Source organism: Struthio camelus, chromosome 6, assembly GCF_040807025.1.
Source record: "Struthio camelus isolate bStrCam1 chromosome 6, bStrCam1.hap1, whole genome shotgun sequence".
NCBI classification, from domain to species: Eukaryota; Metazoa; Chordata; class Aves; order Struthioniformes; family Struthionidae; genus Struthio; species Struthio camelus.
In genome coordinates this window covers 43,876,817-43,903,016 of record NC_090947.1, presented here as the reverse complement: position 1 = coordinate 43,903,016, position 26,200 = coordinate 43,876,817, and the positions used below count along the sequence as shown (strand labels likewise).

The window sequence follows — 26,200 nt, the reverse complement described above, 5'->3', positions numbered from 1 at the left end:
TCTGAAAAGATGCTGTTTCTGACTGACTGCTCGTAATCCCGGCAGTGATAACGTACATTAACTGCAGCCTGGAAGGTGGCAGCGCGAGTACCCAGCTGAGACGGGGGAGACCGAGGTCAGTTTTCTCCTCTGTCTGAAGTCTGGCATCCGTATGCCCAAACTCATTGGCCAGGCTGTATTCTAGCACAGAGTCAATACTTCAGGGCAAAAAAAAAAAAAAAAAAAGGGCTTACATAAATCTGGTCTGTTCATGGGCATAATCACCACATCTGGTGGCTAATTTCAGGATTGCTGGGTTCTTTTGGCTGCCGTAAATTAACAGGTAAATCCTAGGACTAGCAAGAACTGAAACTGTAAAAGGCAAGATTGCAAGTGGCAAGGTACAACTACTGACCAAAAAAAAAAACCAAAACCAAACCCCCAAATCATCAGTTTGGCATTCTAGGTCAAATGAGCAAGGCAGAGTTGCATGCAGTGGTATATGGTGAGGTGGGCTGGGCCCCTGGATGATTTGTCTCAGAAAGCACACAGAGCCGTTGTGTAGTGACGGCTAAGACGAGGCGACGTGACCTGTGTCAGTCATAAAGCTGAATTGCCTTTATTGGCAATGAACTCAAATGCATTGCAGAAATGAAAGCAAAGCATTTGGGAACTAACATCTGCCTTCAGCTCACTAGGCTATTAACACAGAAAAGCTGTAACTTAAGAAATGAGCTAGAGTTAAGTAAGTGCTGTAAGGCTGGGGGGGGGGGGGGGGAATGCACTAAGGCTTAACCTGTCCTCAGGTAGGTGTGTGTGTGTGTGTGTGCTTTTTGTTGTGAAGGGCTGCCTTGAGCTTGACCAATACCATTAGGCTTGTGGGGGGAGATGTATCCCCTCTGAGATATATCCTTGTCACATTATCCACAACACTGTAACTAATGAAAGGAGTCTGACAAAGTTAAGTTGTTTACATCAAAAAAAAAAAAAAAGTCTTGGTCTTAGAAGTGTGAATTAGAAATAGCTGCATGAAAACAATCAGAATTATGTTGGGATTATATTAGTGTGACAGCAGAGTTATGGAAAACTTAAAGCTTGTTAAGCAAAGATGAGGGAAAGGAAGCTTCATGGGTCACGTGCAAGACAGCAACTACCTCAGACGTTTGCTGTAAAACAACTCGTAACAGCACCAGCATCCCCACCTGCCTGCGTGGCAGGGTGGTTCACAAAGCTGTGGTTTCTGTAGCCCTCACGCTTAAGGGCATGCAAAAGACCTAGCCGACATACCTGCTAGAAGGCTATGGCCTTCAGCTACTTTCCTGAAACGCAAGGTCAGAAGTGTTGTCAAGAGACAGTCAAGGCCATGTGCATATCCACACACGTGTTCTTGCTTCTCAGCTACCGATGTCGGTTATCCCCTACCGTGGAAGCTGAATAGGAGGGAACCTAGTCCAGCTCCCTCTGCAATCTAGGGAAACACTCATTAGCTGCAGCAGGACCTTAAACAACAGACGTGGAAATACTCTAAATACAGCTCGCTCTTGTCTTCTTTTGCTAACGAGGCATTACAGAAACTAAAAGGGGATGAAGGGAAGGAGACAATTGTTTTCCAGTGTAGGAGGAGGGGAACGACAGCTCGCAGGAGAGCAGGACTGGTGAAGGCCTTGTAAATCTGCATTGTTACCGGACGCAGCACACCTCATTTGAATATTTAAAACATTTATTTATACAAATGTACATCATTTACAATAGTTTAAAAAATTAGACATTTAAAAGAAATATTATATAGCGCCTACAAATAAATATGGCGCAGCTCAGCATTTATATTTAAAAAAAAAAAAACAACACACAAACCACCACAGTAAATGCACAGGCAAACTGGGGCCGCCGACACTCTGCAACACACAGAGAATCATGTGCAGGTTCCCTACTTGCTTTCAGTTAACTTAAGTTGTTCATAGTCCACCTACGACAGAGCAGATACTTGGACAGCTGCTTGCCTTGCTGGACACTGTGACAGGGCTGGAGCTGGAGGTGGCAGCCTTGCTTGGCAGTGCTAGTGGCTTTTGTGAAGGGCATAATTCTGGCACACCCGTGGGCTCAGGCGGGGAGATGGACCTGCAAAGTAGAAATACCGAGACACGCTCTGTCTGCAGCAATATCGTATTAGTTCAGAGCAATGCTTGCGACATGCTTAGGAATGGCTCCTGCTCAGCCATTTTTCAAAGACGTAGTTATGCCAAGACCAGTAGCTGGCAAATACCTTAGGTGGGATGTAGCATTTACAGCCAAGCTGGTTTATCTAGGCACTTCTATCATGTGCCAGAGCTGACGTAATTTAGCCATCTACCTTAGCATACAGTGGCCCACAGCTCTGAAGTACTGGGATCAGCTGAGTCCCAGTGTCTGTAGGTAGAGAGCACTGCTGGGTGCAGAGGTCTCTGGGCTGCCTGAGGTTGGTCAAACACAATACAAAGGCAGCTCCCCAGTAGGCGTTCTTGTCTGTTAGCGCACACACAAACTGTGAGATAGCATTTGACCACATGTCATCTAGCTGTAGGTACCACACCTTTCTGTGGTGGTAGTAGTACCAAAAGTCTAATCTTTCCTTATTAGGAAAACTAGCCATTTCTGCCGCTTAATCCATGTGGTTATACATATCTAGCTCAAAGTTATCATACCACAGGTTACAGTTAGTTAGATATGTTAAAGTATCCTGCTGTTAAATAACAACTAAATTGTCAAGTACATGGGGAGACAGAGGGAGCCCATAGGCAGAGACGTCTGAGGGGAAACAGAACACGCAAGCAAAAACCTGACTGTAAACTATTGACTAGTCAGTGTAGTTCAGCAGGTAATTTCTGCTTGTTGTTGGTTATGAACCTTATTGGCTGACCCTTCAGTGCACGCGGTTTACAGTAGGGCCCAAAGTCCGAAATGTAAATCCTTACATGTCCAACTCAGCTGCCGTAACCACCACGTAAGCTTGGAGGAACTCGTGGAGCTCTGCTGCTAAATGCTTACAACTGGCCACGTGCAGTATGGACTAAGCCTCAAGCGCAGCAAAGGGTAACAAAGAGGTCATAGACAAGCAAGACATACCTGAGTATTCACAAATGTCACATGCTTCTGTCATGCAGGCTTTCTGACAAGCGCTCTCAGAGCATGCCTCCTGGCTCAGGCCCCAGGGCAGCAACCTGTGTGGCAATGCTAACCTGCTTCTGCAGGATAGCTCTGTGCCCCAAAACGCCGCAAATGTAGAAAAACTAGGTTTAAGCCCTACCCCAGGAGAGTAGTTTAACCACTGAGTTCTTTGCAGACTTAAAACACTTCCATTTTGCAGGATAATAATAATAAATAAATACTTAAGTTGCTACTGGAGAAGTACTAACCCTCTCCACCTCCTCCCTCAGCACCTACAGAATAAGTGCCTTACACAGGCCTACTGGGAACTGAACGCTGCTCTTCCTTTGCTTAAGAAAGCTTGCAAAGGAGGAGGACAAATTACTGAACTAATGACTACACAGTTGATTTTTCAGCGTCTCTAGAGTTAGGTTTAACTTGCAATAAAATAGCAGATTGCAACTACCCTCATAATACCAGCAGTTTGTGAGCAAGTTACAGAAGAATTGAGAGAATTTCAAAATGCAAGGTTCTATCTTTGAGTGATGGCAGTTATTTAACTTTTTGAGCAAAACTTATGAAACATTTAAAAAAAAAAAAAAGGAAAGAGACAAGGTTCAAAGTTCAGTTTTTCACAGTGACTCTGTGTGTGTGTATGTGTATGCATATATATGTGTATGTATATATATATATAAATAAATATAAAAAATACGCACTGAAGTCTACCAGCACTTCCAGCATCCTTCCCCCCGCCCCTTCCCTAGGGAAAGCATCTGAAACTAAATTGTGAGTAATGCTCTCAATTCTCGTTCTCCTTTCCCTCCAATAAAACGTCACAGAGTGCAAGCAGAGTTCAAACCCAAAGGCCACAAAGCTCAAGATAGCACTTTGTATGCGAAATCTAAAGTTTTCTAGCTATTAATGGTACCTGACACAGGTGCTGCTAGATTGGGGCTTGTTATACACTTTAGGAGCCCTTTCAAAGTATTTTGTCATTGAAGAGTGTTTTTTCACAAACTATTTAGGGTTCAGCATTTACTTCCTTTTTCTGTGTTTCACTGTATAACTCACCTTCCCAAAAAAACTCCCCAAACCAACCAGCAAAAAAAGTAGCGCATAAGTCTAACTGTAACTTGATAAAGTGCAAGTTACCTGGGAAAACAATTAACCAAAGCCTAGCTCATAAAAGAACAACTTATGACTACAGTATTTCAAAAAAAAAAAAATCCTTAAAAAAAAAAAAGTTTGATTTAACTTTAAAACAAATCCATGGAGTCCTGAGTCTATTACTGACCTTGTAAAACAAAGTTGATTCTTTTCCAATAGTGATGTAAAACATTTTATATTTATATATATATATATGTGTGTGATAATTTATATATTACAGGCTTACCCACTTGCAAAACAACCACTTTGTCTGGCAATATCAGTATTAAGTATTCTTTAAAACACTTTGATCCTACTCAATGTACAAAAATAAATATTGTAGAAATTACTTCCAAGCAAAATAAGAAGCACCAGTCACTAAACTGCGAGCATAGTTAGTAATAGCCCATGCTACATAATGGGAGTGTTTTAATTAACAGAAGCTACTCAGAATCAGCTCTGTTCCACATACTGTAGCCATGGGTCGCTGCATCCAGGCTGTCTTTTACTTTAACCTTTTCAGTTTAAAATGCCTAGTACCCTCACTTATTCTGCATGTGTAAATCTATCTGGCTGAAGGCGACAGGAATACAGAATATATGAACGCTGTGTGAGTTTTGCTTCCTAGTTTGGAAACAAATCTCACTAGTACTAATCTATTTTGAAACCACTGTTGTAAAAGCTGACCTGATCTGGTCACTCTCCTTCCATTAATTCCCTGTATTTGACACAAATTCATTACTAGGCAGTGCATCTATAGACTCAAGGTGCTGTGCATGTTTCCGTAATTCAAGACTTTGGCAGGCTTATTCATAATTATAATTATACTTGAAATTTAAATGCTTTGCTGGATTGGGGCCAAAGTGACATCTTGCATGACTGGATGCCAAAATGTGAAAACATAAAACTCTGAAATGTGAAGAACTGTACTGCTTGGCATGCACTGCTCAAACCTGGCACCCAGACAGCTTTTCGTATACGTTCCTCCATGTAGCAGAAGGTTGAGAGACTGTCCATCCCGCTCCCTCTCCAGGTTATGCTTCAAGAGCAGAGCTCTTAGAAGTTTTCTGGTTTCCTTTACAAACAAACCAGATCTTGCACACATCCGATGATGTAAATGTGTGTTGTTCTGCTGAGTTACTATGGGGGGGGGGGAGAGAGAGAGAGAGATTGCTCCTGCTGTTCATGCCCTACCTCAGGGAAAGCCTCTGTGTGCAACCACGGCCTGATTCGAGCTGTTCGTGCCAGTAGCTCCTTGTGAACTTGCCTCTCCTTGCAGCATACTTCTACGTTGCTATAAATCCCTGTTTTTTCTGAGAGATAAGGGAGAGATTTGGGAGACTACAAAAGCATAATGTCTGTGTTATTTACTGTATGTCAAACCAGGTTAACAAGACACCAGAGTTATTGCTGTGACAAATTATTGCAACAAGGAAGTGTCACGTGAACAGATGATAAAAGGACGTGGCAGGGGTAAAGTACTTTTAAATAAAACTTTTTCCATGGAGAAAAGACAGACATTAAGAAAAGTGTATGCATTGGTCTAAGCCACAGGTGGTGAGAACATTTTGCATGATTTGCTGCAGAAAACAGTGAGGAAACTTGGGTTTTTAATCCCTTCAGATACATCTACATACCAGAGTCACTAGGTTATAAGTAACAAAAAGAGAAAAATCAGTTTTTCAAAGGCGCTTCCGAAACGTAAGCAAGTCCTGAGAATGTAGGAGAAGGTTGAACGTTCATGCAAACGTTTTCCTCCAGTTAAGCTTTCTTGACTCTACACATGTGGCAGCATAACCCAGTGCTATGACATAAATACCAACAAGAGACACACTGTTTTTAGTATTACATGTTGTGAAAGTCTTTTTGTTTTGTTTATGGGGGACAGTGTTGTAAATACCGCATCTGTTGTATTTCTTGGCAGTGGCAAATTGCAGATGCTTCCTTCACAGCAGGAAGTACAGATCTGAAAGAAATAAGGCGTTAACTCAGTTATTGTTTGGAAAAAAACACTAATGCTATTGAATAAAGATGTAGTGGAAATAATATGCCACTTGCAAATCAGCAGTGGCCACCTTTTTATTTATTTATTTTTAAATCCATCAATTTGGACAACAAGTAAACAAGTACTTCCACCTGTACAGGCTCTGACCACTGGTGTCCCACTCTTGCCTGAAGTGCTAGAGATTATTGTGCTAGAATAACGCCAGGGTGAGGTTACAATCCTCTATCCTCGTTCTGGTCAGGCTGAAGACTCTGAGTTTGTTCACCAGCCTGGGGTATCAAGGGAAAACTGGGGCAGGAGGGAAGAAGTTGCACTATCAGAAGCTTTTTTTAGGTCAGATTTTTGTCTAGTACAAGGCGAACATCCATTTTGAAGCAGTCATCTTCTTTTTACTCCCAAAAAAGTAAATGGACAAAAAAAATTTCTGTTTCGTTCAAGTAGAGCTCCCAGTCCAGAAGGCAATGAAATCAGTATTTATTTATGTAGGCTTTTTTGTTGCCCATCACCTAGTATCTAGGCACCAGGCTGGTATACAATTCTTGTATCCATCTGGAAGTGCTATTTAGAGATCTACTACAATATTCTAGCAGAGCGCATGAGTTTTAGAGCAACAAGACTACTAATGTGCCTAAGACTAAGAAGGCACTTAACTAAACTAAACTAAACTTAACTAAAGTTTAAACTAAACTAAAGTTAAGTATGTGTTTTTGTTTGTAAGACAAACTGTGGTTCTGCAAAATTTCATTTTTCTCTCTAAGTAGTTGGGGGAAAAATGCAGCAGCTGCCATTGTCATTCCCATTTTTCCCAGTTTATGTTAGGACTGGGAACGGAGATGACTTGCTGACTGCCAGCCGGCAAAGGTGCCCATGCGAGTTTGGTTCCTGCAGGCGCTGGAGCGCTGCGGAGCGGAAAGGGGGAGCGTGCAAGGCTGACACGGCTACGTTCTGCCTTCCCTAGATGACAAGGGCGCTGCTGGTTTTGCACAAAGTCCTCTGCTGCTGCTCCCCATTATGAAGGGACACAGCAGTTGCTCTAGAACGATGTTGCTGAGCTTTGTGGAGCCTCCATAAAGTACACTAATGGCCCCAACATACAAAAATACAAAAAGGAATGCAGTTTCCCGGTAATTCAGAAAGTTATTTATTTTAACCGGTTGGGTATGTTCAAAAAGGTTGACTATTAACCTTAAAAAAAACAAAAAACAACAAAAAAAACCCTTTTAAAATATCCATTCCATTCAGATAAAAAGTGTCTATTGTTAAGGTTTCAGGGTTCCCCCCCGCCCATTTCAATAAGAAAAGCAACAGATTGTCAGTAGGCATCAGTTACAGAATAATGCTGAATAGACACTGGAATAAACAAGGTATAATATTAAAGGCAAAACAGTTCTCAAATAGAAGAGAGTGGTTTTTTTTTTCCCTCTAAGGTGCTGGCAGGACAGTTGCTTAAAGAGAGTATTTTTGCTAGGAGAGGTTATTCCTTTGCTTCCATAAATACAGTGCTAGAGCTCATTAAGAACATAAATTCCTTTTTTGAGAAGGAATGGTGATGGATCAAGTGGAGCAAGTCACACTTCTGGCTAATTCTGCCCAGCTTTATACTAGCAAAAAAAGTTTTTTTTTTTTCATTCTAACCTTGTATTCTTCATGTTTTACATATGTGCATCCAGTAGACAGACAGTCCTCTAATGGTACACAACGTTTGGTGACGGATACACTTTCTCCAGTAACTTTCATTATGTGTTGGCTAAAGCAGTATCGTGTACCTAGAAAGACAGAAAATTATGTTTTCCCAGCAAATTCAAACTTGGTGATATTCTACAAATAGTAAAGAAATACAAAAGAAATCTTAAGCTTTCAGAAAAAAAAAAAAGGAAGAATTTTGATGGGTGTGCAAGTACGTATAACTAAATACATACCTGCACCCGTGCACACGCACCCACCCCTACCTGGAACTGGTAGTCCCAGTACTAATGTGGGTTTGTATCTTACAGATAAACTAAACAACGTGTGCGTGCGCGCACCCACCCACCCACCAGACAATCACATTATGGAGTAAGGTGCAGATAAACCTCTAAAGCCTTGTATGCCATTAGTTTTATAAGAATTACCTTCAGAAATGAAAGCCTGCAGTATCTGTTCACATCTGAAGCTTTCATGCTTCTCACATTTATATGGGTTTAAATTCCTTCTAGCTTCACGTACAACCACTAAGTCCTAGAAGTACTTAACACACTGTAAACTGGAGATCCCCGTTCCCTTTATTTTAATGGCCTGTGCAAGTTGTCCTCAATGTCTGCACGCTAACCCTGGCTCGCTGAGAGCGTCCTGCCTAGCCCTGAGTTGATCATTCGGCCTCTCTATCCCTCAATTTATCATTCTTAAAATAGTAGTAAAAGACTAGCAAAACAGTTGGGACGGTTGATGTGGCGCTCAGTTTCACAGTCGTCTGAACAGGAGCCCTCCTGCTGTGACCGTGCCCCCGTTGCTGCCGCTGCATCTTAACGTCTGCGGCTCCTGCAGCCGCCCTAGGCCCAAAGGGAGCCCCCCCTGCTCCCCTGAAACCACGGCCCTGGGGACCCCGGCAAAACTCGCAGGAGACTCAGATCGGTATGAGCACCAAGTACTGTGGTTGCCCACCGGCTGAGAGGAATTTGGTTTTATTTCATTCTTTAGTTTTTCGGCGGGAACGTGAAGGTGCTGTTCCCCCACCACCTTCCCGGCGCTGGAGCCTGAAAACACGGTGCTTTTCAAGACAGGATACGTTCCAGTCTATACCGCTTCTTAATTGTATACCTTGTTTCCTATTAATCAGCATTATTATTGATGAAACTGTTGCTTTGACAGGGGGAAAAAAAGAAAAAAAAAAAAGAGTGTCATTAATTCAGAGTGACCCGTCCTGTTCGGCGACTGTCCCTCACAGGCAGAGCCCTGCATACCTCTCGTGTTTGAGGCGTTCGGCAACAGCAGAGGGAGACTGCCGAATGAACACGTTAATCACTAGGCAGTAAAAACCCTCAGACATCTGTCGTATCTCTGACCGGCTCTTAACTCAAGCCCGATGACCACAGCAAACAGACTTGACTTAACCATCAGAGGTTTGAAATGCGCAGTGTCCTGCCTCCTTTCAAATGCGCGACGGCTACAGCACAGAGCACTTAATGTGCGCGCCAGGCTTTCCCACCCAGGGGTTAGGCTCACGCTTCTACCCGAAGGAGACAAATAGGGCTGGTGACGCTGAGCCTCCCCTAGGCTTTTGACTCAAAGTAGCATTTACTAGCCGTACAGCCACTGCTGAGGTTGTATCACTAAAATCGCTAAAACCTTTTTTCCTCCCCTGTGGTGGTCTGCAGACTCTGGACGCCGTGTCACTACAGTGGTGCTCGCCCTGGACGGTCCCAGCTGAAACAAACGCAGCCTCTAGCACCCCACAGCTCTCTCAAAGTGGTTTCTTTCTTGTTTGCAAGGTTATTTAGGCTAAAAAAAACCCCCAACGTCTATTTTAGAAAATACAGTTCAATCATCTTGGAGATCTGTATTTTTCCCCCTCGCGAAAACTGGCACGCCGCTCTTCATACCGAGTTGATGACCACCTCCTGCAAGACCGGCAGTAACTGCAGGAGTGCACCTACAGAATAAGCTCCACAGCAAGCAACAAGACCCACTTGTTCTAATGGATAACAAGCTGCCACTGGCTCCCCAAAGGCCACTTGGGAAACATGTTAATCCTACAGAGGAGACGTGCTGCAGCTCCACTGCCTACCAGTGAAGGCCTCCTGCCTTCACTGTGTACCAGGCAAGATTTAAGCCCAGGTAAAACGGAAGCAGACTTTTGCTACCCTGGCAGAAAAAACTGCCATCAAGGCTATCCCGTTTTGCGCTGCGTTCTGGTCTTTCCAGCCTGCCTCTTTTCTCAACGGTCTGAGCACAGTGATGACAGCTGAGATGAAAAGAAACTGTCTTGAGAGCCCTGAGACAGCCCAGGGCGAAGAAGAGGTGAGGGAAAGAGGCAAGTCTAACCTGTAATTACTGCTCTGGAGCTGGTGAGGCTGCCTGGGGGGCTCCAAGCTGACCCTAAGAAGCAGATGGGCCCATCAACTGTAAAACTTTTAACTAAAATAGTACAGAAATTTAGAGCATTGTAGCGTTAGATGCTTCTGAGTATTGCAGTGCCCAAGCCAGGCGGGAATTCTGCTGCAGAGTTCAGGATAGACTATTACTCTCTTTTTCCTCTGTTCAATTGCAATTTCCTCTTCAAAAGTCTTTCTATGCAGGATGGAGGAAGATAACTGCCAGCTTAAACCTGGCCTCTGTGCTATCAATCATACCAAAGACTCAGGGATTTATTTTTCCTTTGCAGTGTTTCTCTAGCAGCCCTTCAGAGGCGGGCTGATTGTGCTGTTATACTTACGGCTGTCCAACACTTTCCGTTAGCAGAGCATTTGAAAATGAGATTATAGCTCTATGCAATTTGGGGAGGGGATGTAGACATAATTTATAGCTTGCTGTTCAAGACTATAGGTTTGCTGTTATACCCATTTCTTCTTCCCCTACTCCTGTCACACTGCACTGAAATGCCAACAGGCTGATGACAGACAGACGTTAAATTTTCAGGGTTGTCAATTTACGCTGCCCAGGAGGAAAACTGGCTTTGTGAGCTTCGGGCACTGGTCACCTGGCCAGAGAAGTGATTTATCTCAGAAAGGCAGCGAGTTTCCCTGATGCACAAAACTGTTTTCCATTAGCTGCTTTAAAGCAAGGAGGAGAAGGAAAGGACAGCCGGCCGCAGGCAGGCAGGGGCGAGAGGAGGCTCCGTGCGCCAGAGACACCAACGCCGGCAGCTCAGCACCCAGAACGACGGTTTGAAACAGCTCCGTAAATCAGATTCCCAGCAACCCCCGCCTAACCGTGACAACGTATGTCGTCTTTGGCGTTTCTCTTTCAGCTGCGTAAACTACTACAGCGAGAGAGGTGGTGGTGCGACCTCTCGCAAAGACTGTGCGATGTGCTTCAGCTGTGAGGTAGCCCCCAAAAAACTGTACAGAATAGACCGTCCCAGCCTAGGCTGCCAGAAGTCATGCTGACCTGCAGCAAAACCCAAGAGCGTCAGCGCACCCGCTCCCTGCGGTCCACCTCCTGGGCATCCTACCATAGCATTTCGGGGGAGCATGCCTGGAGCAAAGGGCTACAGAAACGAGGAGTCGTGTCACAGGCAGAAACCCAGACCCACGTGCTGAGACGCGGCAGGCCTGGTACGCGTCCAGCAGCAGAGATTTGACCTCTCTGCCTTAAACCGGATACTGGAACACTGAATCTGGTATTTGCAATGGCTCAAAGTCACACATTGACTTTTGAGAGCCGACTTCCCTAACTGAAGCCTCTAGCAGCTTTTTTCAGCGTACAGTAGCTGGAACTTTGCCACTACTTTAGCAGCAATCATCCATTTCATGAGTTGTCAGTCTGCCTACAGCCATCCAAAAATAGAGTATTGGGAGTATTTTAAGTGCAGTATTTCCATACAAATTAGATCACTAACAGTCTCTGCTTGAGAGGAACATAATAAATAGAAGAAAACAAGTTTAATGCACAGCAGGAAGTCTGCCTTCTAGGAAATGCCTTTTCTCATGTCCGTTCAATAGAGGGATTAATGTTTTAACTCTTTATTTTAATAAATTTTGTCATACAAGAAAATGGGCTTCCCTTTAGTAAGTCCTACTTAATAGTTTACTGGCAATATTTTGTTTTGTTTCTTTTTAATAACATCCGGGTTAAAAAAAACTATAGCAAATGTCAGGATGAAATTTTCTTGTCTTCCACTCCCACCTAACACAAGCAAATCGACAAGGTTTGAGATCAGTGCCGCGAGGGAGGCAACACCATAACGTACCCACCCGACTCCCAGAGATGAGATAATTACCTGTGTCAATAACCTCAGGCCTCCAGAGCGCTCCTGGAGTCATATTTCAAATCTGAGGTTATATTTATGAGGCTTCCTTACCAGAACTTGAAATTGCTTTTGAAAATTAAAGCAACAAAGAAAAAGTAGGCTTAGTAAGCAACTTTCTTACGTTCAAGTATATTAGCTTGTAAAGCTAAGAGATAAAAACAAAAGCTCTCACTGATTTGGCATCCAGAAGGAATGACTTCTGTGGAGCATGAACAGAGCAAACTATCAGCCTGCTTCTGGTTTTACTTCCGTTGCAAAAGAAAAGCCAAATAGGACAGAGCATTAAGCCACAGCAGCCTGTTCCCTTTCCCCAGCTCCCCGTTCACTTAAAACGGTAACACTGACTCAGCAGTTACTCCTTAATTACAACGGACCATTAGGACCAACAAATTTCCATCCACTTAAAACCATTTTTAAGTAACAACAAACATAATTCTCCCCTTTGTTAAGTAAAATCATGCAGCGTGCATGCTCTGAATGCTTTTATGGTCAGCCTCTTCCTTCATATCTATTCCAAAAACCCTGGGTTTAAGTTTGCCATTAGGCATATTTGAAGCCAGTCTGACCACAGAGCGCTCCAAGAGAAAGAGCAACATGCCCTGGCTTTTACAATGAGATTTGCTCCACGGGAGGAACGTGCCTGACCTGACACGAAGCTGGGGTTATTCAGTGGGTGCCCTGTAAAGCCTTCCCACGCGCAGGCGGGTGCTGGCAAGCAGAGCGTGACGTGCTCTGCTGCCGCTCGCTGTGACCGAACGCCTGCGGCCAGGTTGGTGGCTGCATGGCAGAGCCCGGACACGCGGCTTCGGTCGCACCCCGACAGCCGGAAAGCAGGGGCGCGCAGTGGATCTGTGCGCCGGACACCTCTGCAGTCCAGCCCCAGGGTACAGGGCGTCTGGACACTCCCAGCACTACAAACACACTGTGCCTTGAGTAAAAACGTTACCCGATACCACTAGTTGAAGGAGATAAGAAGTCCTTTGTTATAAAGATTAAAGATAGATTCAGGTTTCTAACTAGCCTGTTGTCCTCTCTAAAATCCTGTATTTTCTGAAACTACAGTAAGGGAAACGCAAGCATTTGTTCTTATTTGTATCTATAGGTAGATGAGCTAGTGACAGCAACTAGTGGCTCTGGTCTGTATGAGCGCAGCTGATGAATTAGAGACTCGCCAAAACATGCTTTTCCCCTTCCCTAGACAGCCATTAAGTACAAACGTCTCTTTTTCCAAATTAGCATTTTCTTGTCAAGTCAGTTTGGTTGGTTATTACTAAGTGCAGACCTTGGAGTTACTCTTGTCTCCTTAAATAGCAATCTACAGAGTCAGTAACATCATCATTGCTCATTTAAAATATCTTTTATTCCTCTCAAAAGAGGGAGGTTCTATGAACATTGGTCTGATTTGATGATTAGGAGATGCACACAGAGCAACACGAGGAAGCGAATGAGGAGAAGCGACCACAGCCCAGGCAGGAAGCCACGGAGAGTGGCTCCTTGCAAAAAATTCAAATGCAGCAAAACTCAAATATGTCTATATCTGGGATTTAGCTTTTTAGGGGTTTAAGGAAGCACTCAGTGGTAAGACAACCTTAATGCCTTTTGTGTTTCTCAAAAACATAGGTGGCAAGAGAGCAGGAGATTTGAGGATCTCACTCATATCTAGATGTTGGATATAGGCACCTAAAGGCCTTTTAGGGCTACCCCCACCTTGGGATTCTGCTTGGAGTTACGAACCTAAACGACTGAAAAGATATAGATGCTGGCTGAAAAGAGGTAGTTTCAGTAGCACCGGCATGGGTTCCTGAAGTATGGCCTTGTGCCATAACTGGAGGGATGCAAGAACCGGTCCAGTACTCACCAGTAAGAAATATAAACCTTAAATAAACGTCAGACTGATTTAATTTCTGACTGAGCAAGAGGAATACATGGAGTAGACGGAAGTTCTAAACTACATCCACTGCAAAGAGATACAAAAGCTTAAAGGATTATTTGTATCACTTACACATCTTTCTTGCTGAAGAGGTTTACAAATGCGAATAGCAATCCCCAGTGTCCAAGTACTCCTGAGGAATAATGGGAGCTCAGTGCTGTCCACTCAGTGGAGATATTGAAAAGTTCCCCCAAGGTAGGCTTAACTGAAATGCTAACATGTAGCTCGTTACCTCTTGGACAATAGACATCCGGAGCCCATCGGTTGCATTCATAATTATCTGCTGCCTTTTCACAGGTAAAACATTTAAATCCATGAGGATATGGTGTGGCTGAAAGGAATAAACAACATTCAGTTAAAATGATCCCCTTAATCAGCTCCTACTCTGCTTTTCAAAGGTACATAGCAATATTTTTTCTCCTTACATATATCTTACTAGAAATATACCTGCCAATTTCATTGAAACTTGGTCTTGATTATTAAACATCCTATCACTAATAGCAACGCAGGGGAAGACGTGTAAGTACACAATAAGGACTCAATTCAACTGTATTTACCAAGTAAAAGTGCCTACCACTGACTTCAAAGGCAGTTAACGTGAACAAAAGTAAGCCCATTTCTTTCTTAGCATCACAGCTCGTGTCCAATACTGTTACTTTATCAGTGCTGATAACAAAACATCAGATGGATTAAATACTCCTGGAACCTGTCCCACTGAAGAAATGAACTAGCACTTTTGAATGCAGACTGATGTCCCTAAAGGAAAGAAAAATCAATTTACTGAACCTCCACTTATTAACCGGAGACTCAGGTCTAATTTATCTAGCCAAACGAAGAACGTAACATTTTAAGTGGTCTCTTGGCAGGTCTTCTGTAACACATTTAATAAGTTCTTCAAGTTGCTGCCACCTTCTCAGAAGCCAGCCAGTGACTGGATCACATTTATCTTCAAGGTGCAGTAAATTGAACCTCAGCAGCTTTGTGAGCCACAGGTCACTTGTCTCCCCTCTCAACCTCTTCTTTCCCACTTCCAGAGCCCAGCAGCTGCCCCATCAGCCCTGGGCTAGACCACGCTCAGGTACCAGAGGAGGGTTTTGCTGCTTGTGAACTTTCCCTATTCTCCCAGTCTCCTCGAGTAAAAGCTAGTAAGTCAGATGGAAGCACCTTTGGTGGGTTTGATGCTGCCCTAATGGACCAGTTTGGGCGCGCCACACAATTAAAGCACTAATTAAAGTCACCCATCTAGCCCTGGAAAACTAGCAGGTCATGGTATTCTCCATCATACGGGACAGCAATTGCCCCGCCTCAGAGATAGGAGAAGCAGACCATGTTTCCTCTAAACAGTAAACGATGCATGTGTGTGATATAAGAGACATTGTACGAGAACGTGCTGTGCCATTTTTTACCCGATGTGCCAGCCTTTCAGAATTTACATTTGTGTAACTCCATTTTTTTTTTTTTTTTTTTTTTGTTAAGGGGCAAGTCTTCACAGTTCGTATTTGCTTTTTCATTAAATTTCATGTAGTGTTTGGGGAGCAACTAAGTAGATTTCGCATATGCTACAGACCAACCAGCTAGTAAGCTTTAGCATATTAAACACTAGTAACACGAAAAACAGCATGGCAACATGAATAGCATACGTAGTTAAACACAAGAACAGATCACAGTATAAACTTAACTTAGCTCTAGTTATGCTAAGAGGAAAGACGACCAGAAGAACCCTAGAGATGAGAAAGTTCAGGCTTTCTAGGGGCAGAGGTCAGATCTGTGTCTGATTCGTATTGCACTCCCTGACTTTCTTGCTTCCCAGAAGCCAAGTCGTTAGTGGGGTCAGTAGTGGATGGGGAAGTACTCATGTCACCATGGAGGAGCTCATCTGGAGACACGCTGGAAAAGGGGATTGGTTTGAGAAGCAGATTTAAGAAGAGTTTCAGTGAGGTTTTCCCTGAACAGACTACCCAGAAAAACACTGGGCTAAATGCTCATCTTTGGGGACCAGCCACAATTGACTGACTAGATCTGACTTTAAAATATAAAGTTTTCCAGTTTCTTTCAATAGGGTTTTTTTCCCACCCCGCAGAGTTTTACTTATACAATGCAAGTCTGTCTAATACCACAGGACAGGGGAATTAATAATTCCATCGATTCAGGCCGCCCAGCCTAGAGCGAGGTACTTCAAAACACTTTCAGTGATTCCTCCTCCTTGTTCTACGGCCTGCATCAAAGCATGTATGTCTGAAACATCATTTGTTATGACATAAAACTCAAAATTGGTCTTGCTAGGAGAGAATATCATTTTTTCAGCCAAATTCTGAAAGACCGTAAGCTTTCTCTAGGAACAGACGGTGGGCACAGCTTTGTATGTACGCTTTTCTTGTAAAATTATATGTCTTCATATCTGATAAAGTGAAACAACTAGCAAAAGTAGAATCCATGGAAGATCTTAAGATGTGTAACGTTACTGTGTTATTACTTCAGCGAGTTACTGAAATAGCCACCAACAGCTGGTGCCACAGCTGGGAATGAACTGTGTTTGGACCCTGCTCACAGACAGCGATGCGCTCCTGTTGGCTGTGCTGCTGTGGCACTCGGGCCTTTGGGTCAGAACGATCCTTAGGAAAAGCGAGCAAACAAAAAAAACCTCTGGCACACTCGGCACCTGTCTGTAACAGCATCTGTCCATTAACCCCTTTGGGAAGTAATGCTCCATCTTATATCAATTCAGTTTTAAGACTACAGTGGATATTTTTTTAATCTTTGTTCAGCATTCAGCTCAGCCCTCTGACGTTTCTGCTCTCTTGTTACGATATTTGTCCTCACGGAAAACCTAATGCCTCACGGCTTCCTGTGTTCTTATAATCTACGCAAACATGTCTTACTTGAAGGATGAAGATAGATGATGTCTTTCACTGTGAAGTCTCTGGGCTGAACAGCTTTCAGGCAGTCAGCAACGAGGCCGAGTAGCAGGACCCAGGCCAGCGTAGGCTGGGAGTCCATTGCCAAGAGAGGTCTCACTCATGCGGCTTCCCCGGGACCAAGTTACTTCCAGATGCGGAAGAAAAATTCACCTATATGAGAACCAAAAAATGAAAGTGAGCATAGTACAGGGGCTAATGTGACAGCTAAGCCAAGGCCAGTGACCCCCTCAGCGCACACCTCCAGCAACCACCCTTGGCAACAAGGACTTCAGCCGCCCTGGAGGCTGCAGCCGCGGCTCTGCGCCCCTTCGGGCCGGCTCCCGCCCGCGGCCTCGGCGGGCGGCAGCACGGAGCTGCCCCGCAGCCAGAGCGGGGCCCCGCCGGACGGGCTGCAGGCCGGCCCAGCGCAACCCACAGCGAACGCAGCGCGCCAGGCCAGGAGCTCCCCGGAGGGGCTGGGGAAAAGCGCTCTGCCCAGCCTTGTCACAGCCAGGTAAAGCTGCCAAAAGTAAGTTTAGGCTGAGCGGAGGGGAAAGGTATCCGGATTCGTTGCTGGAAAGGGAATTGTTCAGAATTTAATCAGTCGCTCTGTCGGCGAGTGTTTTTCGCAAACCCAAGCGGGGCGCTGTCACGAGAGACGTGCCACTCAGCGAAGGAAACCAACTCCAGCAGAAACCAACGCTCGCTGGGATGCCTTTCGGGAAGCCCCCCAAGACCAGCGTTGGGGAGCGTTTGAAGCCGTGCTGCCAGGCCGCTGGGAGCACCAGTCCATACGCAGCTCGCATCGTTGCTGCTCTTCTCATGTGACAGTAGCCACAGCTGGGGCAGAAACCCCCTCTGCTGTCAGCCTCAAAGCTCGTTCGCAGATGAGACACTTAAATATTGCTTAAGAGAAATGGCCTACAAATCACCCTGAAAATAAGCTCCTGCTCCAGACTGGTCACCCACCAGTGGCCTGGGGGTATGCGTGCATACGTGCGCTTTTTAAATAAAACCGCTGCACAGATTTTTTTTTTCCCCCTCCACAATTTACATACAGACTGACCACGAGAGCTGCCGTACACAGATATTCCCTAAGCAGCTTTGAAAGCATGACAGCTATTATTTAACATGTTAAGCATTTTTGCATGAAAGAAGTTTCAGGGGTTGTGATGTAATTTGCTGTTTTTCCCTCTAAATGTTTGTCTTGCGACAGAATATGGTATTCACTAGAGACGTGCCCAGGACTGACGGTGCGATGGCTATCTGAGGGCCTGTCGCTACGATTGGCTCGTATCTGAAAACGGCCCTTTTATTAAAACACCATGAAATCCATAAAAATAGCGAGAGGAAACAGATAACACGTAGTGTGGTGCACTAACCTTTGTTGTTTTAACCTTACAAAGAGAAAAATGCCAATTTCCATTGGTTTTACTCCACAGATGTGCATAAGCCAGGGGAAAATGAAATCATGATTAGAAGCAGAAAGGAAATCAGACAAGCCTCTCCCAGCCGCAGGAAAGAGAAAAGGAACAGAAACAGTTGCACTTGGTGCGCTCTGGGAGAACAGCCCCTAGCAAAGCTAGCGAGAGCCCCAGCCCAGCCCAGCGGCTCGTCCAGCGTAGACTAAGGACCTGCCGCATCTTCAGAGATCCTCCTGGGTAAAAACACATCAGCCTGGAGCTTCACTGGCCAACTGCTGACGCTGCCCAGAAGGGCTCGAGTCAAGGCAAACGAGGGCAGGGAGCCATCGGCTGCCCAACCAGTGGCAGCGGATAGAGCAACTCCAGCCTGGGAGTATTTGCTTTGAGGCACATCTAGCTAGCTAGCTACGTATATATGGAATAGAAATCACACACACCTTTCAGCAAAACGAAACAAAATTTGTTTAGACCCCTTAACCAAATTTGACGTTTCCTGCACAACGGGAGAGGCGTCCATGCCAGCACATGCACCATCAGCCTGCCTCCGTGCCCGCTGAGCAGAGACACTCAATGGCAACCGCTTGTTCACATGTGGAAATCGCTCAGGATTCATGCTGTTGAATAACGAAGATTATGAGTCTTGCTTTGTTTTGGATCTGGAGGGTTTTTTTTTTTTTTACCCCAAACAAAACATGGCAGACTTTGTGAACCTCGTTATTCATTTCAGGAAATCAGTGAGCTACACTGAAACTCTTCGTTGGTTCCCGTGGTATCAGCAGCAACAGTGCGTTACTTGTACACAAAATTCAGCACTAACTCTAATAAAATGCACAGAAAGTAGCTTTGGTCGGAAATCTGCATACTCAGTATTTTACAAATACTTTGCATATGTGCACCCAGGGGTACACATGCAGATAAACATACAGATAACAGTTCTGCCTTCCACATACAGCAAAATACATGTACAAATAGGCTCCTCCTCACTGAGGAAACATTTGCTGATGTTTAAGGTAATGCTGAAATTACAGTCAGTGGAGATCAACAACTATTTTGAATAAAATCAAACCTATTCAGTAATTACTGTTCAATCTACTCATTCTCTCTGTTTTTATGCAAACACATAAAAATTAAACACAAAAAGTGATCACGTTTTAAGGAAAGGCGTAACTGTCATCACAGATGTGACTGACTTAAGTAAAAGCTGCAGACTTTTGACAGAAAAAAGTTTCCAGCTATGCTTTTCCTCTCCAAAATGGTATTTTTCTAGAAAGACAGCTTCTCTTCATAAACCATGTCAGCCCTAAAAGCTTCATTAAGGATCTGAAGACTTTCTTTCCCAGACAAGACCATTTAGTTTACAGTTTTCAGCCAAAAACACCAAATGCTGCACACAAATATTTTTTCAAAGAGGTATTGTTGATGTAACAGGCACTATCGCGCTAAACGAGGGTTGGCAGAACAGATCTATTCTTCAGAGCATGGTAACGCATTTTCCTTCTGAATTAACTCTTGTTCCTTTCTAAACTTTACTAGCCTCTCATGCATAACAGCATGCGTGCACCAGCGTAATAGAAAATGGCATGGACTAATCTGAGTTGGACACAGGATCGCAGTTAGGGGGAATAGTCACATGGTATTTAGATCATACAGTCTGTTTATAAAAGGTCTTGGGCACTGACACAGAAATCCTAGTTAACTCAATCTTTCCAGCTTCAGCAGCACCTTTCAGACGGAAAGGCATCTTCATTCGTGTTACACAGGAGGATTACTTCTTCCTGCCCTTTGCCCTGACACTGCGCTATGGAAATGAACCATTAGATTCACTGAGCAGCAGGACAATTGCTCACTTGTCAGACCTCATTAGGGTGGTGACATGTCGCCTTAGTTGTCACCTGCTCCGGAGACAATGGCATGTCAAAGTCCTCGGACGAAAGAGGACCGGGAAGTTCTCAAGTAAAGGCCGTGCTAAAAATCAAACATTTGGTTCTCCGGAAGACAAGTTGTCAGAGACAAAGATTATTTGTAAGGATTGTGACCTAGCCCTTGCTCGTGGCCCTCCTGTCCCTCTCCCAAGCTCAGCAGGTATTTCCTCGCTGGCCTCTGTCTGAACGATTCGGGCACTAGACCTACTGCCAGCTGAAAGGTGGTGCTGGCCTTGTTTTTGCCGATAGACCTCTGCAGCTTTTTCTTCTAAACAGAAGGAAAAAAAAAAGTCAGACTTCAAGTCTCCCCATATAAACAGTCAGCTAAAGCAAGCCATGAAGGAATTCCTGTTGCATGGACATTTCTACGGTTCTTCTTTCCACGTACACGTATGCTGTAGCATTCAGCGCTCCTCTGCCTCTGTCCCGCAGGAACTTGAAACGTTGCTCTGCTCTTTGGATGTCAGATGCAGATGGAGGTTGCCCCATTTCACAAGATGTTTTTGCTACACTTCTATGCTGTATACAAGATGTTTATGTTATACTTCTGCCTACATCTCAACTCCAGTTTACCGCTACACCCCCTTCTCACTGTCCAGGCCCCATCTCCAAGTGTCTTAGCTTACTACCCATCACTTCATCTTGAGAACATTTTCTCATATCTTTTCACTTGAAAGATCCTTCATCTCATAGTGCCCTAAAGCAACATTTCTCCTTTTAGATAAATAAAAAAGCCAAAGCAAATAAAACCTCCCTCAGTATTAAGACACATCTGCCCTGATGTATCAAGCACAGCATGTCAAACCAGCAACGGCTGTGAGTAAACGTAGCAACCACACATGTAATTTGCTCTTGCAGATTACACCATGTAAGAAAGGCCAGCTATATCTACCTAGGCTATTTTATGATGATTAGTCCCGAGCGGTAAGTGAAGTTAGCAGAGCTACAACCAGTTTAACAATGCTCGACAATCTGTTCCAGGATGCAAAGTTTACATAACAGTACTTCTTCCTTATGTACATTGGCAATGTGACTTTCTCAGCAATTATAAGAAAATTAATTCACTGTTCCTTATACTTTCTCCTGCCTTTCTTACAGTCCACACAGAAACCACAGATACCACTACTGAAACTACAAAATATGTGCTAATTTGTGCCTTTCTACAGCTTCAAAAACAAAAACCCAAACCTGTATCTGTAGTGTTACCACTGCCCAAAGACAAATTTGAATTGCAGTGAAAGATTCCCCATCTAACAGCCCCACGTTAACTTCTGATGATAAATGAAATATTCAGCTGGAGGTAAACATCTAAAACACCAGCACCGGTGGTGTGCCCAAGCAGCATCCTGGACAGCAGTCCGGGAGACGGTCTCCAATTCTGCCAGCTCTATTTGTAATTTTCCCACAAGCTAAGGATATGGCACAGGACAAGTCTCTGTGCTCTCTAGTGCCTCTAGCTACTTTTCTCTCATTTCACAAACTTTTTTTTATCTATTTGGATTCAAGGGTCTCTGAAGAAGGCATCACGTGTGGTTTCGCAGCGTCGGATCATTATTTTATTTCTTATTCCAAGAAGGGTGGGCACGCGTGCCAGAAGCTGGCCCCTTGGGAGAGCACAGCCACATGGAGTCTGGTGCCACGGACACCACTGCACACGGAGATGCGCAGATTGCCGCAACGTTTCTTTGTCACAAACAGCCAAGCTACAGCCGCCACGCGTTTAAAAACAAGACAAAAACCAAGACAGAGGCCGTTACATGCTTTGTCCTCCTTGATCCTTTTGTCACATCATCAGCTTATCAGCAGATAGCTTTTGCAAGTTTGAACCGTCTTGGGAAAAAAAAAAATCTTAGATTTTTGTTTCCTTTTTTCCCTCCGGCCTATCCTGCTGAATTTTTTCCTCTTTTTGTCTTTTCTGCTTTTTCTTGTCCTTTGGTTCCTCACACACATGTGACAGAAAGGTTTTGAGTAGAAACTGGAATTCATTTGAATTCCCTTCTGACCTAGTCTCTTTCTACCTGCCTGTTAGAGAATTTTCTTTGGTGTTCAGCCCTGGGAACGGGTAAAAATATGTTAGCCTCTTGATAATATGCGATGTAGTCAAGCGCATGCAATTTTTATCTAAAGAACCTGCAGGAGCTGTCGCAAAGGGGTTCACTACCTCTCCTCAATTACAGTAAGCAAGAGTAATTAAACAATCAAACACAATTAGTGTACAAATTACTCTCATAAATGTGGACGATCTAATCTCCTTGCTGCTAATTACAAAGCCTGTAGTTCATTGAGCTAAAAGCCTGGGTCTTGGGGAAGTGAAGGGGGGAGTACAATATGTTCCGCTCTCACAGTCTTTTCTCTGATACAATTTAATCTTTAACAAGATGCATTTTCAAGATTATTTTTATTAGAAGTCCCACATCAAGCGTTACTTCCATTTTCAGTCTGACTCCCCAAAGTCTAATTTTTTCTTAGGACTTGGACAAGCACTTGATCTAGGCCCAGTTGCTCTAATGAGTTATATTAAAATATCATTTATAGACATAAATCCCCAGATGATAGTTCAGCTTCAGATAAACACAGAAGAAAGCTGAAAGAGATATATTTCATTATCACTTGCATGTTTCAGATACTTTGTGTTGGTATGGGAAGTGGCATAAAGAACAGGAAAAAAAAAGTTAAAATAAAATTCCAAGTTAGACGTAATTTGTTCCCATTGCACTCCACTGCCAATAACACACTGTAACTCTAACAAATTGAGGAACAGTGGCACAGGACCTTGGCTAGTTTTTAAACTAGATATAGCATTTATGCGTCACCTGCGACTACGAACAATTCTGAATGAGCAGAAAGACAGACCTGGATGATCTAACAAATCACGCCAAGACCTATATTCCATGCTTTTGAGGGGCATGCAAAGGGGGCAGCAAGCCCAAAACTCAACGGGACGCGTAAGGTCGGGATTCAGTTCAACGGGAGGGCGTTTGTGAGCTGGGGAGCCTGGACTGGCCGAGCTTCGCCAGGGTTACGGCGGGTGGCTGCAGCACCCGGGCGCTCGCCCCTCCGCGTCCCACGGCCCGCGGGCTGACCTCAATACGCAGGGGGCCCACAGGGAGCCCGGCTCCGCGCAGACGGAGGATAAGGAAACCGTGCGCGAGCACAGAAATCCTGGGATTTTCCTGACTAATAAGAAGCAAAAAAGTCCTGCCAGTTCCAGCACCTGGGCCCCCCTCCGGCTGCCAAGCGGGGGCCAGGGGGAACTAAATTCTTTCCTAAATAAATGCTGAGGTTCACCGGGGCAATGGCAAGGGCTCCCGTCTCCGAGGCAGGGACGTCACTTGCGTGGACCACGTGTTGCCTCCGGCCCTTTCATGCTCCTTGGGAAAGCGGTGTGGAAAAACGCCCGGAGCAGTTAGAAGGCTCCGTGTGAGCAGCCCCAGGTGCGCCTGCGGCCAGGGGCTCGGGGGCAACCGGGCCGCGACTGCTCCCCGCTGCGCGCGCAGCCTCCGTGCCTGCTGCCGCTTCTGCTGAAACCTTGTCATCTCGCACAAAAACGCTCCAGCCCCGTCATCTGATCCGCCGGGGCCAGTCTGGGACCCCGCAGGTGACATGCGCCCACTGGCCTCCCCAGGGCACACCAGATTAAATGGCCTGGCCTAGTTCTGGCTCTCTGGAAAACACATAGGTCTCCTGTAAAGCCCGTGAAGCCCAGCGCTGGTGGCTCTACCTCGAAACAGCAGTGGCAGCAAGCAGGGTGCTATGGCTGTTCAAAGGAAAAACAAGACAAAGGTCCTGGGCCCACGGAATGAACTGAATTTCTGCGAGACTCTACATAGCGACAGCAATTGGGGTCACCCTGGCTGCATTTTGACCCCAGCACCAGAAACATTCCAGTTAAGGTCTGTGGAAGCATCAACAACAGCTCTGCCCAAATGCTTTGGGCAGGAAAAGAGGAAAGTAAACTGCAACGTTACCCACTAAAACCCTTGCCAAAGGGTAAGAGATGCCAAAGAGATGAGTGAAATAGCAATGGCCAACAGAGTTTAATATATTAACGCATTTTAAGAAACATACGTCTAATAGGAGTTTTACTCTTTCTCATATGTCTTAAGCCTCTCATAGGTCAGCAAAACACAGGTCATAAAATTTTAAAAGGGGCAACAAAATAAAACAGGAGAGCGTAAACCGCTCTTAAAACAGCACAGCTGGCAAACGCTCTATTTTACCTGTAACCAAGGAAGACATGCAACTCTTCACTAAACAGCTTTCTAGTCTATGAATAGGGCCAGCATCTATCCAAGAGTTTTAAAGGAATTATCCTACCCCTCTGACCTATTAAGCTTACATGTTTATTAAGTCTAGAAAATGGGGACAGTCTAGAGACCAGGAGGATCATCAGCAGAAACTCATTGTTTGTAAAGGATCAAACAAACGATGGTTACCTTAAAGTCACTCCTGGATAAACTCATAGAACAATTTATTTGTACTACATTAACAATAATTTCAAGTCATAAAAAATTGCAACAGGGTGGTTAGTACAATTTTGTGGAAAAGAGGTCTCCAAGCAAACGTGTCCTTTTAGAACGGGCAGGATTACAGCTCTGGCTACGAAAGGAAACCGTTGCCAAGAATAATTGGGGAGAGACCAAAGCAGACAGCCAAAACCTTCTGATTACAAAAATGAATTCTACCCAATTAACCAAGCATGCTCTGGCAGAACGAAAAAAATAGCTTAGTGACATCTCAAAATCTAGCTGGCAAAAAGGATTTCTTTAAATTAAAGATAGTATTTTAAGTTTTTTTCCACTCTCCTGCAAGGATTAGTTCAACATTTTTGTATCGACATCATTGACAATAATAAACCTCTTTTGCTGGCAAACCGTACAGAGAACGCAGGCATTAGTGCCGAGGACGTTACTGTTAAAGAGCGAGCTGAAATGCTTGTCTGTAATGCAACAAACTGTGCTTTAATAAAACCATACATCAATCTACATCATTGTGTCTTCTGTCTGCTCATGCCTTCGCCCTCAGAACTTCAGCGCTATTTGGGACAATTCTTATTGTACATCACCCCGCACACATTTGACATGCTAGATTAAACAGTAAATCACCGAATGCTCAGTATCAAGCCAAACTGAGGTTATAAAAGAGATAAGCTCTGAAACTATGATATTGTGAAAATGAAATTTTATTATATTAACTAGTATAGAATTTGAGCCTTCCCCCACTGAGGGCAAATGAGAGCTTTGTCACAGAATTTAATGTAAGACGGATTAGGCCACTAATATTCCTTGTGACAGGAGAGATATTAATGAACTCGCTTGCTTTGCCCATTCATGCTATACCGCCATGTGTTTTCCAAAACAATTTAACATATTTATGTAGTAGTTAATGAACACCAGGTGGTATTGTTCGAACTCTAGAGCAGCATATAGAGTAGTCTATCGACATGTTCTGCTTCTCTGGCAGTTCACTCAGAGTTCATGCCATTTTTTTTTACTTCCCAGCCCGCAGGAGAATTCCCGTTGGCACAGCACATCAAAACCAGTCAAGGCACACAGTGGGAGGACGTGTATTTGGAGGTCGCGACTGCTTCCAGCGAGAACACCCCAAGCGGAGGGGCAGAAGATGACATACGGACATAGGCAGATAACTCTTAAGGCAATTGCAAGCAAGCTGATTGTACGTCCACCTATACGCTTGAGGCACCTCCATGAAGTTTTATAAATAATGAACTGAGCCTTGCACAACAATTCTTTAGAATAAGTATCTCATTCTCATTTTCCTCATGGTGGAAAAAAGTAGCTCCCGTTCGGGTTCATCCATGTTTAGC

At 44.3% G+C, this 26,200-nt stretch overlaps 1 protein-coding gene across 3 annotated transcripts in view; it reads right to left on the bottom strand.

Annotated features, from left to right (window-relative positions):
• Positions 1-5,714: 5,714 nt before the first annotated feature.
• The window catches only part of LYPD6 (LY6/PLAUR domain containing 6), a 40,523-nt gene continuing 20,037 nt past the window's right edge, over positions 5,715-26,200 (bottom strand). The window contains exons 2-5 of one of the 3 annotated variants that reach the window (XM_009666488.2): positions 17,010-17,198; positions 14,363-14,461; positions 7,889-8,019; positions 5,715-6,214 (exon numbers count right to left, since the gene is read on the bottom strand). In XM_009666488.2, coding sequence (XP_009664783.1) covers positions 6,053-6,214; positions 7,889-8,019; positions 14,363-14,461; positions 17,010-17,127 — 510 coding nt within the window. In that variant the 5' untranslated portion in view covers positions 17,128-17,198 and the 3' untranslated portion in view covers positions 5,715-6,052. The remainder of the gene's footprint in view (positions 6,215-7,888; positions 8,020-14,362; positions 14,462-17,009; positions 17,199-26,200) is intronic. The other 2 variants (XM_009666490.2, XM_009666489.2) reach the window with 2 other exon arrangements.